At 47.4% G+C, this 15,618-nt stretch overlaps 1 protein-coding gene across 2 annotated transcripts in view; it reads left to right on the top strand.

Annotated features, from left to right (window-relative positions):
* The first annotated feature begins 13,560 nt into the window (after window positions 1-13,560).
* Window positions 13,561-15,618, top strand: part of MECOM (MDS1 and EVI1 complex locus) — a 325,352-nt gene continuing 323,294 nt past the window's right edge. For both annotated transcript variants that reach the window (XM_050978108.1, XM_050978107.1), the window contains exon 1: window positions 13,561-13,744. In XM_050978108.1, coding sequence (XP_050834065.1) covers window positions 13,708-13,744 — 37 coding nt within the window. In that variant the 5' untranslated portion in view covers window positions 13,561-13,707. The remainder of the gene's footprint in view (window positions 13,745-15,618) is intronic.

Genomic DNA, 15,618 nt, shown 5'->3' with positions numbered 1-15,618 from the left:
TGTTCTTGTACACCAAGTACAACCCAGCAGAGCTCTCCAGTGACCTCAAAGCACTGGCCAGCATAGGAGCTGCTCCAGTAATTACAGATTACATTAAGTAGCCAGTAAAAGCCAACAGCCAACTACCAGGCAAACCTTTTACACATTATTAAAATCATATCCTTCCCAGAAGATTCAAACTAATAAAATTGAACTTGATAATGCAATCAGTAAAAAGCAGGTTTAAAAAAAATATTCTCCTTTGTTGATAATGTCCCAAGAAATCCTGTGTTTTATATAGTGCCTAATATATGTAAGTGTGGAAATAATCCCTCAGGTATATTAACAGTTTCAGTTGCACATGCCCTGAGACTGCCTTGAATTTTTTATAATTACATTTTATTAAGAAATAATTGTTATATATCAAGTGTGGCTTGCACTTAGATTAAAGATTAAAGGCTGCGGTTACATAACATTTCAGCCATTAAAATATAGAGAAAAATGTTAAAAGTATGAAATGGGAAGGATTTTTCTCATGTATCAAGAAACTAGTTCACCTTCCTGAGCAACTGCCTGGGACAGTTTGTTACAGGCCCTGAAAAATCAGAAACATTAGGGGTTTGACATCAAAAAAGGAAGAGGGAAGAAACACTTTGTAAGTAAGGAGACCAATATTTCCTGCTAGCATTTTTAATAAATCACTTATGAGTGGGTATATTCTATAGACTCCTTAAAGGAGTGTCTTGATTCTCAGACCAAAAGTTTCTGAAAACTTGACATTTTTTGACTGGATAAGAAATTTTCTTTTTGTTGGCCAAGACAGTATATTTCATTGTATAATAGAACCAGGGTCACCTGGGTTTCTGGGTTTGAGAATTGACACTACACAGCAGCTGCTTTTGTGAGGTTATTGGTCAGACTTTGATTTCATATGACTCTTAAAATGTTAAAACAAGCTATATACTATTCCCTTATATCTTATACAAAGTTTAAGAAAAAGGTTAATATTGAAGGATATTCTATGACTGGATTAGTTTTCTGTTTCTGTGAGCCTAAAGGGTCTGAGACCCAGCTGTAAAACTGTCAGCAAATGAGCTGAGTGTGCACTGAACATCTACAACAGAGCTTGAAGCTGAATGTGGGCAGATTTTCTGTTTGATTAATAATAAATATGGCCAGGATAAATCAGTTTCATGATATATAATTTACACACAGAGCACTGCAGTTGCAAATCTCTCCCTTCAGTCATTAGCTGGCATGGTAGAAGAAGATGCAGCCATGCCAAGTGAGCACCTACATGTTTACTGTTTCTTCAGGTTACCCAAAATGATTAGAAATGTTTCAAATTTGTAAATTAGACCGCAGCTGTTACCTAAAGCAAGAAGTATTGCCTGGTCTGTTCCTGGGGAAGGAAATACTGCTTCCAGCAGGAGTTAACTGTGAGTTTGGCATTCTTAATTTCGGCAATTTGCAACTCCAGGTCTGGATATAGTCTTAGCTATGGCTTTTCAACAAAAAATTCCCCAATAAAGTCTATTTTTGCTTTTTAAAATCAGATTGCTTATTTCAAAATCAAAGTGTAGGTTCCTGTTTTTGTAAAAATCTCAAAGCAAACCCTCCACCTCTAGCCTGAAGAAGTCTCAAGAATTCTCAAAAAGCTTGTCTGAAGCAGCAAACAGATCAAGGAGTAGCAGCACAGCAGACCCAAGTCAGCCCAAGTGCAGGTCCTGTGCAGTGCTTGGAGCAGTGCCTGCTTAACCTGGGGCTGAATTTCTTCTCTATCTTCACTGTGTGAGTAGAGATTCTGTTTCAGTTCTTCAGAGGTGCCCAAGAAAACTCTGTAATTGATGTTTTCCACTCATTTTCTTTCTCTGCCGGCTCTGTATTTTGGTAGAGTCGTGTTTCCCCAGCTTTCAGATGTGTGCTTGGACGCTGGAAAAACTCACTCTCATGCATAATGAAAGAGGAAAAGTTACAGAGGAGAAATTTCTTGGCTGGAGTCTCCATTCCTGCTCTGTATCTTGCTCTACAAGCTCCCACAGCAAGTGAGTGGTAGAGCCAAGAATAGAACACCACTTCTCTGACACCCAGTCCAGGGCCTTAACCCCTGGCTCCCGTGAGAAATTTTGTTTCGCTTTTCTGTGCACTGCAAAGATAAGATCATATTTTATTTTGGTGCCTAAATTGATCTCTGGGGTGAGTGAATAAAGTTGGGAAATAGCCAGAGAATAACACAATGTAAATAGTGAAACGTAAGGAGGTTATATATATAACACTGCAGCTTCTCAGAGTGCTGTATGTCTAGATAGAATTAATTAAAAACTGTATGAAGCATTTGAGTTCTTTCAGGTTTGTTTTGAGCACATGAAGAGTTCTTCAGTGAGAAAATAGGATTTATTTTGCTCAGCTGGATTTTGTTTGAGAGCAGCCAGTGGAGAAGTTTTTTGCTCTGTAACATAAAGTGCTTTTCCTCCCTGGTAGCACTTGCTTTGTTGGGATAACAGCAGGTGTTGTGTTGCCTGTTTGGGGATAGCAAAGGAAATTTGGGAACAAGATGGAGTTAGTGTGGGCTGATTAGTTTGTGCTCCAGAAAAGGTTTGAGTTTTGACAGATCAGGGAGGTATCACCTTGTACTCAATTTCAGGCACAGTAAGAGCTTCTCTTTCCCAGCCTTTCCCAACATGTGAGCAAGAGGCAAGTGCTAAGTGCCAGAGGTGAAATCTGGATCCCACCTCTCTTTTAAAACCACATAGGTTTGAAGAGCAAATATTTTGGAAAAATTTATTTCCAAAGTCTCTTCATACATCATGAAGGGCTGTGCACGTGTGGATACAGGGAAGAGAGATTGCTGTCAAAGGATAGAAAAGAGGTCACTGTAGCTTTCTGCCCGTGCTCTTTAGCCATGTTTGCTGTTTTTAGACAAGCATGTGCAATACAAACTGCTGAAATGCTCTAGAAAATGGCCCTGCATTATTCCAGGTGCCTGGAATTGTGGGTGCACACAGAAATTGCTGGGGACAAGATGAAGCGTGACCTTACAGCACCACAGGGACAGGGGCTTCCTTCTCCACTGATGGCAAAATAACACATTTCCTTGCTCACTGGCTAGAAATGATTGGGAATTCTTTGGCAGTGCTTTACACTTGGGAACTCTTTATTTCTCACCACTGAAACATTTTGTGGGAACACGCCAGTTTCAGTGAAACTTCTGTAATAAAATGTTTCTTTTCAGGGTAGGATTTAGAGGAGGGCGGGCTCTAACCCTCATCTGCTTCTCTGAGAAGCAGGATTTAACCCCCAAAGTCTTCACATTCCAAGAGAGCCCAAATTCTCAGTTATGATGATGTTGGAGTGCTTTTTTTTCCTCAGCTTCTGTAAAAACAAACAAAACCCCCAAACAACAAGCAAATCCCACTTCTTAGGTCATCTTGTTGTGATTGAGAGTGCTTCTGAAATCCTGAAAGGATTTCTGGGATGGGAAAAATTATTTTCCTTCTCTTTCAACTTTGCACCTCACCACTCTGTCATGAACTTTGCATGTGAGATTTTGCTCTTGATGAATGAGCTCTCAGCCATAAAGGCTGCTGTGAACTAGGCTTAAGGACTTCCCTGGAAAATGAAAACCAAAAGGCTAAACCACATTTACCTTAGGAAATGTGAAGGAGAAAAATGAAATCTTTGCTCTCCTTCCTCTTCTGTAGGGTTTTGTCACTCGTTCTTCACAGATTCTCCTGTGCAGACCTGGCTGCTCCTGCTCAAACATGAAACATGGATGGAGCATTGCTGTGTGACTGGGGGGGTCTGCTGGGATCTCTAGGGACTGGCAGGTGATGAGATGGATCTGCTGGAACTGATCCCCTCATCAACACCAGCCCTGATGCTCCATCTGAAGGAAATCACAAATTGGCTCTTCACTTACATGGGCTTTTTTCCTTTCCTGCAGTTAGGAATGCCAGCTGCAGTGTGAAATAAATGTAAATTCATCACTGTTCTTGCTGGAATCTGATACCTATTGTTATTTACTGCTTGCTGTGCTTGTAGCTATATATATTTTTTTGTCATTATCTGTGTGACAATTGAAAGAAAAGAGCTGAATTTTGACCTCAGATAAGTGTGGATGACCAGTGCTTATACTCTGCCTTCTTCCAGACAGCAGATACCAAGAGGCTTCAGAGCTGTCAGAGTGCTCATGGCTTTACACAGAGTTGTATCAAAGGGAAAACTTTAAATCTTACAAATCACCTCACATATACTCATCCTCCTCTGGGGATAAAAATTGCCTAAGAGCTGTTTAGTGTGCTCTTATTATGGTGATGAGTGCAGAAAGAAACAAACAAATGGAAATATTTTAGAAAAACTTGCAAAGACATTTTTAAAAATAATTACTCTGTAGTCAAAGAATCGTGACACTTCACTTGATAGGTCTCAAATATACACTGGGTTCAAGTGCCATGGATTTCTCTGGGGATTCCCTATCTAGCAGAAAGTTCTGAGCAGTGCTATCTGTACTGATGTCCTCAGCAGAAGTAGCAGCACAAAACATACAAGGGAGCAATTCTGATCTGATGAGGGAGGAGCTGAAGAGCCTGGGCTGCTGTCAGCTGCAGGCTCTGTCTGTGTGCATTGACAGAAGGTGTGGGTCCATGTGTGCCCTCATAAAAGCCTCCACAAACAGAAGCAGCAGTGCTCTGAGGATGCTTTCCTTCTTCATGTCTCAGAAATCACTTCCAAATCAACTCTGAATGTAGCTGAATAAAGCCTGGCAGTGAATTTGTGCTTTAATAGCCATGATTCCTGTGCACAAAGTGATTTGGAAACACTTTTCAAAGAGGACAATCATGGTTTGTCTCAGCCACTGCTATGAAGGTGCTGTGGACGCGAAATGAAATTGTGGAAGTGCTACGAAATTCCTAGTGAAGGATTGCAACAGAGTGGAATATTTGCTGGGTGCTGGAGGGCAAAGGAAGTAAAAAAAATTACAGTTTTTCTAAGTGATTCTTGGGAGTACCTCAAATTTACTTCTGACAAACAATTTTGTTCACTATTAATTTTAATAAATTGAAAGCATTTTTCATTTCTAGGTAGTTTCTGCTCAGTCTTTGAACCTTGAGGCTGATTGTTTTAAATCCACAGGATCTGGAGGATGGGGTTCTTTGTTTTGGTACAATAACACTATAACCAGCCATGGTTTTCTGTTCCTTGCTCTCTTTACTTTCATCCTTTATGTGACACTATTTGCATTTTAGCTCCAGCAGGCATCAAATGAGATGTTTAATTAAAAATGTTATTGGAGGTCCAATTTAAGATCAAAGATCACAAGCTATCAGAGATTCAGTTCTTTGATACCATAATAATAGGTACCTTAGAAGTCCTCAGATGGGTTAGATTAGATAGTAATTTATTTTAGCTTGTTTCCTTTTCCTCAGTACTCATTCCAGATACCATAACCTGCTAGAAGTTTTAAGAAGCAGCAGTAATTTTTAAAGTGAAAAGTAAAAGGCTCCCAGTTTAAACAAAACTGATCAAAAAATTATGGAAGTAGGAAATTGAGACCTTTAGAATATATAGGACCAAAAGCATAATAAACATTGACTGGGAGCATAATCCTGAATGCTAACAGAAGTCCGTTTGTTGTAACAAACATTTTGTCTAATTTAATCTTCAAATGTATTACTGCCAGAAAGAATAGAAATTTCAGGCTTTAATGTGTTGGTTACTCTTGAACTTCAGCTTCAACTGCTGGTGCTGGTAGTGTCTCCCACTGAAAAGACCATTTTAATTATCTCAGTGAAGTCCATGCTTGTGTGTTATTTACAGATCATTCTTTAAACTGCTAAATTAGTTGTGTACCCAAATGGGAACAAGAGATAAAATTAGGCTCTGTTGCCATCAGAGCACAACACCAGTGTGTGGATTTGAGCTCCTTGCAGAGTTCCTGACACAAAACTCCAAAGAAAGCAGGGGCCAGGTCAGTTCATTCCTTGGCTGTGCATCTGCGCAGGAGTGCTCAGGTCTCACAGGACATTAATCACCTCTGCAGAGATGCAAGAACCCTCCACTTCTAACACAGCCCCCGGCACTTAATGGAGCTGGCAATGTGCTTTTACCTTTTGTTCTACTTCTGGATTACTTTGATTTTAGATTAAGTAATCTAAATGTCTGTTTGGTGGAGAACAGCACTTTTTTGTTTTGTTTTGTTTTATTCTTTCACATTTATAAATTATTCTAACAGCTCTTCCGGCTAATAAATCATAACCAGGTTGGTTCTAATGCATTTGAACTGTCAGCCAGTATGTGCAGAACGTTATCAGTTTTCATGTGTTACAGATAACAGAGGTGGAAAAGTGGTTTTCGAATGGTGTTGAGCTACTACAAAGATTTTCCATTTGCTTCTGAGCCATTGCCTTTGTGCCGTCTCGGGGCTGGGTCGAAGGGAGGGGCTACAATCTGCCAGGAGAGACTCTCCACAAAGCTTCCTTTGGCACCAGTGGAATCCAAAAATCCCTGAACTGGGCAAAGAGCTGCGATTCCCCCAGACCGAGAGCGGAGCAGAACTCCGGCTCCTGCTTCCCAACCCCCAAAAGACTTTAAACGACTTTCCATTTTTTTTTTTCCTTACCCCGAAGTGGCTTTGGAAACACGGCAGGAATGCAAATAAACGTGTAAAAGAGTCGGTCTAATCGGGCACACAGTTCTCAGAACTTCATTACTCTTCGTTATCTGAAAAACTGCAAATAACGAGGGAAACGCCAGCAGGGCAGAGATGCATTGTCACATTGCAGACTTGGTGTTGGGAGGGATAGCTGTGAACGCTAACAGAAAGCCTAACAACCAAAATTCGGTCCTCGGGTTCAGCCTTGTGAATGGACACTGTTTTTAGAAATGAATTCAATTGAAAAAAATCCTTATTCTCCATGTAAATGGACAACTTGTTTAAATTCAGAGGCAAAAAAACCTGGGGTTAAGTGTAAGACCCACAATTCGATTTGCATGTTGAGTAATTCAGACTGTAATAGAAGCTTTGTCATGTTAAGGTTAGGTCTTTCCTGTGGCTGTTCAAGTGGGCTCTAAAGACTTTTTAACGTGTTGCAGGATATTAAGGGGGGAAGGTTTGACCTACATCCATTTTTTTCAGACCCACTTCTGCAGGTTTCATCACACTCCCCGTGTCTCGCACGTGGGACATTGCTGAGGGCAGGATAGGTGCCCAATTGCCTACATACAATTTCATCAGGAAAGGTATATGATTTATTGCCCTGTAAAGGGTTTTGACATGAAGCCTGTGAAAAGCACTATATAAATGCCAATACAATATAAAACGTCACACAAATACTTTGCTCATTAATTCTGACCCTGTGCTTTTGTACTAGAGAGAAATGAGAGTGAAATATGAATGTGTTCCTTATGCTTTGAGGGGAAAAATGGGGCTGTGGATTTTATAAAGGCTGATGTGTTAACCTGCCTTTGTGGTTCCTTTACAGACAAGCAGCAAAAAGCCCATTCCTGCCTGGAAGCTACACCGTGAGTGAAAGCAGATAAAGCCCTAAAAAAGGGGAGCTCACCTTTGTGATGACAGTCCTTAGTCATGACAAAGCTTTCACCACACAAAGAGAGAATTTCATTTTTTCATTTCAAAATTCCATTTATTTCAGCACTACCAGCTCTGGAAGCCTGTCTGCCATCATCCCACTGCAATTTTACTCCTAACATTTTGTCATATTTTTAAACAGCTTTAAATATTTTAAAACATATCTTTAGACAGCTTAATATCCAAATCTTCCCAAGCCTTCATGGCCTGCTTCAGAACATGGCTTCAGCCAAAAACACTGGGCTTCACCAGAGTGTTTTAGTGACTGGCTAGAGCTGAGCAGCCCCTGCTGTTCATCTTCTTAGCTTTGGCCAAAGGAGACAACAGCTCCTCAAAGCCCAGATCTCACCAGTCCCCAGCTCCTTCCTTCTGGAAATCACTGGGGAGGCCAGGCAGGAAGGGGAAGGTTATGGGACATACTGGAAAATCCCCTTTCATGCTCTGCAGGGATTTTCCAGCTTTGCCCAGTTCACTTTGCAGAATGGGAGCCAGCCTGGCCCAATGGTATCAATCACTGAACTCTTGATTTCTGAGGTTTTCTCTCAGGTGCTGCACACCTTCATGGTGGGACTTCAGTTTTCTAAAGTATTCACGCATCAGCTTTCACTGTCATCGTGTGCTGAGTAAAATGTGTTCCATTCCTTTATTTTGCTTTCAGGTTGCTTTTCAAATTCCTCCCCACTTCTGCGTTTCGCTGTCATTTTGATTGTTTCTATTTTTGCTTTAAATAGGATGTTCACTTTCTGTTGATCTTTCCTGACATTTTTCCCTTTTGATTAGCAATACTATTAATTCCCCTCTGTTCAATGTTTTGTCTACATTCAGAACATGTTTGTTTTTCTCTAGTGGCCTGTAATTACTTTCCCCCTCCTACTCTTTAATTTTTCCAGTTACATTCTCCACTGACGCTCCTTTAAGAAGAGCTGGGGGTAACCTCCTGAGGATATGAGGATATGACATTTTTGGCCAGAAAATGCTTTTACTCTTGGAAAAGAGCTTGAGTTTGGAATATTGATTGCACCTCTCTTTGGCACAGGGGTAAATGACTATTTTTGTTTCAGTTAGATAACACGTGAGTCCTGTTGCTTGTTCAGGGATGGTCCTGCATCACCATCTTCTAATGGGACTGAGGACAGAGGCAAACAACCCTGCTGTGCATCTTAAAACAGAGACCTCCAGCTTTTGGGTTTGGGGGTGCCTCTGTCCATTTCAGGTGAGGGGTGGGGGAATGCAGCCAAACACCAAAGCACCACAGGAAATCTGCCAGGAAGCAGAAAATCAAGTTCAGTTCTCTGATGTCCCCATTTACCACAGCGGCCTCTACACCGTGCTTTCAATCTTGCCTCTGGCCTGTTCGTTTTCCTCTGTTTTTCTTTCAGTCTCAGTGTTGTGGAAATCCAGATCCTTCCTACAGGCAGAAACAAGACCTTCTTCACAGCTGGCATCCTGCTCCATTTTCACTGGGCAGCATTTCTCGGGGAGGGCTGTGCAGGGCTGGCCGCTGCGCTGTGCGCGTCTCCCCGTCCGTGAATGCATTTCATTGCTGGCGGCCGCGTGTTTCCAGCTCCGCTTCCACCAGGGACAGCCTCGCTCCAAGCCCCGAGCCGGCTCCGCTTCTCGGCAGGCGCCGGTACCGGACTCTGAGCCCGCGTTCCTCCCAAACCCATTTTTTTGGAGGTTTTCCTCGCCTCTCCGCAGCGCGGGGAGCGCACCCTCCCGCCCGCGCCCTGCAGTGTGGCGCCTCGGCCGCGAGGGGGCGCCGCAGACCGCGGTGCGGCGCGCAGGGGCGCGCAAGGGCCGGGCGAGCCCGCGCAGGGGCGCGCAGGGGCTGTGGGAGCGCGCGGGGCCGCGCAAGGGCCGCGCAAGGGCCAGGCGCGCCCCCCCGGCGGAGACGGCTGCTCCGCGCTCAGCCTCCGGCCCTCGGGCGCGCAGCCGCTCCCCGCGGATCTCTTCGCAAGCGCGGCTCGAGCAACGCTCCCGAGGGGCGGCGGGGGCTCCGCGGGCGCTCCCGCGCCTCTAAAGTCGTTTGGAGGCAGCAGCGCAGGGCGCAGACAGTGAGGCTTTTGTGCCGGCGTGTGCGTGGAGCACAGCGCAAAGCAGGAAAAAAATAAAGGAAAGGGGGAGAGAAAAAAAAAAAAAAAGAAAAAAAGAAAAAGTGGTCAGAGTAGGTTTGTTAAGGAATCCGGTAAGTTATAGGAAGCAAAATTAAATGTCTGGTGCTTACACGACGGCATGTTTTACAAGGGAGAAGGAAACTGTGCAGAAAATGCATGGGCTTTTATTGCTGGATTTCATTGCCTGTATTGTGGTGGATGCTTTATGCTACGGAGAGCAAGTTTAATTGAACCAGATCGCTGATTTCATATAGTAGGGGGCATGGGGTGGGTTGTTTTTTTTTTTTTTTTTTGTTTTGTTTTCGGCCTTAACCCTTTCGGCGACTAGAGGCAGAGCTGAGCTCCACAGCTCCGAGTTTCAAGCCAGCAAATAAAAACACATTACATAAAAACAAACACCGAGCCCAGTTATCAAAGCCTCAATCTCTAGCTATTATTTTCCCTTGTATTTGGAGCCTTTTTTTTTTTTTTTAAATCACATCTGTCGTTTCCAGCCTTTCCCAGGACTGCAAAGCAAAGTGGACAGCTTCCATGTGAACACCTAGTACAGGAGGAGTTTTCTGCTGGGAAACTTTGCAGCGGTTTTCTCCTTCTCTTTCCTTCTGAGAGCTCAGAAAAGAAAATGTACAATCTTCCCAGTGATTAAAGTCTCCGTACTTGTCTTCAGACTTATCGGGTTTATCCAAACTTTTGTGTGTGTGTGTATCCCCCCGCCCCCCCTCCTGTGCATTTGTAAAGTAGCCCCATCTAGCAATGATAAATATCCCTGTTGATCACTTGATTGATTACCTCTCGGAAAGGTCACGCGGGCTTGCAGTAATTTCCTTTTGCCTAAGGCTCCCTTTTCACTTTTACTCCCGCACGACAGCTCCAAGTATACAGGATCTTTATTTTTGATTTTTAACCCCTAAATAGCTCCCCGAAAACAATGCGTTGGTGAAAAGAAGGAGGGAAATCAGCCGGCGGCTCCGCGCTGCCCCAGCCCTGCCGCGCTCTCCCGGGGAGGGTTTGGGGAGGGAGAGCCTCCCTCCCCTGCTCTCCTGTGGACTGAGAATTCGGATTTAAACAACCAGACAAGCTATTAATTTACCCATGCTACCCAGGGTCCTGAACCCAATTAATTTCTAATAATTACAGCCCAAGGGGGCTGGAGAGATCCCTCTGCCTCTTTCTAGCCTTGCCACTTCGCGGCACCGAGGTCAGCATATAATAATAAAGTGTATATTTTGAAAGTGATCAGCAGAACAGTGAGTTATTGCAATGAATGAAAATTGTTTCCATTTTGGCTAATTGAGCCCGTGGCTGAAAGCTGGAGTTCTGAGACTAAATAAAGAGGACTGTTTTATTTCGACGTGGGCTGGAAATCCCTGCATAGCTTTTCGGTCACCCAGCAAGAAGCTTAATTTCTTACCAGCAAACCTGAAATCAAGCGTTGGGTAAACAGTATTAATAATTGCATTACAATGATTAAATTAATCTTACTGGTAGCTAGGAGAATATAGATTGAGATTGAATAACACGATGTAAAGTTCACTGCACAAAGACAATAGCACAACAAATACCTCGATAAAGAATTCCAACTTTTCTCCAAGTAGACTGCGGAGCTTGCTCAATTATAATGTAAGGAAGAGAAAATTTCCTGTTACGGGGAATGCCCTGAAACCTGTGTATGAGGGGGTGTCTTTGGTCTCCCAGCCCGTATTAGAAATAGATTTATTTCCACCCCTCCATCCGGAAAAATATTTCCCCAAATTTTAATCTCTCTTTCTGGCCGTGGATCTGCTGAAAGAGAGCCCGCATCCCCGCCGCCGGTCTCTTCCCACCGGGGAGGGAGCAGAGGCAGCCGGCGCTGGGGAGCTTCCCCGCACAACGAAACGGAATTCCCGGGGCGCTGCCCGGCACTTTTCGGGGAAGGGGGCGAACCTGGCGGGGCCGAGCGGGCGATGCCGGGGCCGCCGGGCTGGCGGCGGGGGGGGCCGGGGGCGGCCCGGGACGGCGGCCGGAGCCCCGGGCGGACGGCGCGGCACCTGCCGGGCTCCGGGGGCCGCTGTGACGGCGGGCAGGTGGCGGTGACAGGCGGGCACGGCCGGGGTCAGGGCTGCCCGCCCGGTAAAGCCGCATCTGTGTCCCCGGCCCCGCACGGGGCTCGGCCGCCCGGCTGCGAGCGGTTCCCCGGGCACCGGGAAGGAGGCGCATCTCTGCCCGGGCGGCGGCTTTGCGGGGTCTCCGCTTGAACCGGGGGCGCGGTTGGACTTTGCAAGTTCACGGGCGTTTGCGTTTTTCCCAAGTGACCCGGCGCCGCAGGTCTGGGGGTGTGTGAGGGGTGATCTGGGGACAACTCGGTGCCGCCCTGCAAGGAAAGGCGCTGTTTGCGAGCAAGGTCGGGGGTCGGGCAGTGCCGGGACCCCGAGAGCAGCCCCAGCCCCCGGCCCGGCCCCACGCATCCCCCGCGCATCCCCGGCTCAACCCGCGGCCGCTCCCCGGCCGTCCCGGCCCTGCCTCCGACGGGACGGAGTGGCCCAGATCCTCCCGGGACAGGCGGGACAAGTCACCCCGGTGGGTGCAGGGGCTTGGGAGAGGCCCCTGCCCTCCTGCCCCTCCTGCCCCTCCTGCCCCTCCTGCCCCTCCTGCCCCTCCTTCACCGGGGCGTTAGGTGCGCCCCTGCCCGGCTGCGGGGGGCTGCGAGCAGACAGCAGCTGCGTGTCCTTAAAAAAAAGAAAAAAAACCCACACAGAAACCCCCTCCAAGTTACAAATTAAAAAGAACGATTGGCATCAAAGACGGCTCCGCAGTGCGGGTTCAAGCGCTTGTTCCTGTCTGCCGGGCGTTCGGGGCAGCAGCGTGGGACCCGCGGTGCCCCCGCCCCACGCGCGGGGCTGTCACCGGTGGGGTGCCGAGGGCGCCGGGCGGGGGGGGCTCCGCGGGCGGCCCCGATCCGCAGCACCGGCAGCCGGGAGGTGGGATTGAAGGGGGAAGGGGAGATGCTGAGGATTTTATTAAAACAAAAAGTTGAGCAGCGTGTATGTACTGGCGCAGCCCCGAGTCTGAAAGATTGTAATTTTCTTTTATGGTGTCTGGCAGGATTTGCAACAGATATTAATGGGAACATAAATAGCGCATGGAAGGTATTGAACAAAACTGTTTAATGCAAGGAGGTTGTACCGGGGGAAAATCTATACGTAGTTTGGATTGATTCATACCTCGGACACAGCCATCCCCTAAAGGAGTTCCCAATTTCTGCGCACTCCCTCTTTGATTGGCAAACCCTGTAATTAAAACAGATTAGAGCTGTCGGTGTTACTGTTTTTAAAAAGCCTTTTTTTCTGCCCAACTGGTGGTGGCTGAGCCGAGTTCAAGGTGGCGAAAAAGTGTGCGAGCCGGGAAAGTGTACGATTTCATGGTACGCATACATAATAAAACATGTAATCAAATTATATCTCTCTGCCTGTATATGCGGAAAGATCTACGGTAATCGCTGCCGGGTGAGAATAAACTATTTAAACGTTGCAAAGACTCCAGAACAGCATTAATATCCCATTAAAAAAAACAAAAAAAAAAAAACCAGAAAAAAAGGTGTCACTTCTCCCCCCAGCCCTAGCCCCGCGGGAGCGCGGATCTCCCCCGCTGTAACCCCTCCCGGGTGCGCAGGCGGCGGAGCGGCTGCCCCGCGGCCGCGGTGGCGCAGCCCGGCGGCGGCTGCGCGCCTCGTCCCGGCCCGTCCCGGCCCCGGTGCCGGCTGTCAGGGTCCCCACCGGCGGTGATGGATCGCTGCAAACTTTTTTTTGGCGGCGCTGAAATGTTGAAGAGCGGGGGGGAGCCGCCCGTGCGCATGTGCGAAGGTGTCCAAACTGACAATGCTGGAGAGATAGCGAGCCGGGATTGAGAGAAAGGGAGAGTGTGTGTGCGGGAGAGGGAGAGGAGAGAGGGAGAGGGGGAGCGAAAAAGGAGGAAAAGCTCCGGGAGGAAAAAAAAAAAAGCCCCCCCCTACCCCAAGCCCACGCCAGCATCGGCCGCCGGACTGGCAGCATGAGATCCAAGGGCAGGGCGAGGAAGCTGGCCGCAAGTAGGTGCAATACCCCTTTCTCTTGGCTTTTCACCCTCCCTCTCTGCCATGTTGCATAGACATGTCTGGTGCGGCGCGGAGCTCGCAGGCAACCTGCAGCATCCCCTCCCAGCCTGCCGGCCCGGCCCGGCCCGGCCCGGCTCGGCTCGGCTCGGCGGGCGGCGGAGGGGACCGGGGTGGGGGGTGAGGCTGCCGGAGCCGGGCCGGGGGCTGCGGGCGGCCGGCGGGAGGTGGGGAAGGAGTTGAGGAAAAGTTCAGTGGCGAGCGCTGGAAGTTGCTGCTGCCGCCGGGGGCTGGAGTGGGGGGGGGGGTCGGGGGAGGGGGGGTGCGAGAGGCTGCGGGCCCTATAGTGGGCGCTGTGGGCTGTCGCAGGGCCGGGGGCCGCGGGGGGGGCGGCGAGCGCGGAGGGGCAGCGCCGGCTCCGCGGGGGAGGCGGCGAGCCGCGGGCGCAGGTAGCCGGTGCGGAGCTGCCGGGTATTCCCCGGGCTCGCCAGAGGGTTTGTAGCCAAAAGCGGCTCCCCGCGGGCACGGAACCCGGAGCGGAGCGAGCGTGGGGCGGGCGGGGCCGCTCCGCGTGGCCGGGATGCCCCGCGCGGTTCGGCGGGGGACAGCGGGGCCGCCGGGCAGAGCGGAGCGCCTCCCAGCCCGCTGGAGTCACCCGCGAAAAGTTGATGTAAATGTTGTAATTTCAGGCGCTTTTCCAGCACTTTTTTACACAGTTTGGCCGCCCGAAGGTCTGTGTTCCGCGAGGCGAGGGCTCGGCAGTCCACACGCAAAGCCCGACTTACTTAATTATTTGTCTTACGCTCACCCCATCTGTTTCTCCTTTATGATAGGGATCTCTGCATTTAACTGCTGCAGTGTTGGGGCTCCTTTTTTCTTTTTAAAAAATTTTTAAATTTTATTATTTTTTTAAAAATGAGGGATTCAACAACAAAACTTCGCCAGCTTTCGCGTCCTATTTTAAAAGCAACTGATGTCTTTATTTTCTCTGACACATCTGGGCAAGTTTCATTTGATATCCATGGCGATGGCAACTCACATTCCCGAGTGAAAAAAAATGGGTAGGAGGAAAAAAAGTCAGATGAAATGTTGCATAAGTTGCGTGACGTAAAAAGCAGATGCTTATTTACTTTTTATTTGTGAAGGGGGAAAAAATAGAGAAGCGTGGAAAAGGGGGAGTGAAAGATGTCTCTGGATCATCATCAGTTTTTCTCTGAACCTGAACAACAGCAGCAACCTGCGTTTGATTAAGTGATCTCAAAGTGGATAGTCCAGCGCCCTCAATTTAAAAACAAATATATTTTTAAATCTCAAGGTTGCCATCCATGCTTTGGAGCTAATTATGGGGGGAAAAAATCTCCCATCCCCGACAAAATCCGTCAGGTTTCCTCGCCTCTCCCTTGCTTTGCTCGCTGTGCAGCGATGCAGGGTTCCTGCTGCTGCTCCTGCTCCGGCTCCAGCTCCGCGGGCGAGATCCGATCGACTGCAAACTTTGCGCGTCTTGCAGCAGCAGCAGCAGCAGCAGCGGCAGCAGCGCTTTCCCCTCCTAGACAGATGTGTTGCATTAAATAATCCTTCAGTTACAATCGACTCATAAAGGAAATCATATTTAAAAAGCCGGGATTTATTTCTTTTTTGTGTTCTGAAAAGCTGCTTCTTTCCCCCCCGAAGACCGTCTCAGTTTCATGGCAAGTGGAAGGAGGGCTGGAGGCGACCTCTTTAATTTAGTCGTTCGAGAGAAAAAGGTTTTAGCTTTTCAGTTCTTTCTGTCAGAATTAGGAATAGGAAAATACTTTGCAGTCTTCACCATTTTAGGTGGATAAAGATACAGATCTGGATAAAGCGGATTTCTTGTATTATTTCACTTTTAT

The sequence above is a fragment of the Serinus canaria genome, chromosome 9 (assembly GCF_022539315.1).
Source record: "Serinus canaria isolate serCan28SL12 chromosome 9, serCan2020, whole genome shotgun sequence".
Taxonomy (NCBI): Eukaryota; Metazoa; Chordata; class Aves; order Passeriformes; family Fringillidae; genus Serinus; species Serinus canaria.
Note: the sequence above shows the minus strand (reverse complement) of the source record. Positions and strands in the feature narration are given on the sequence as shown.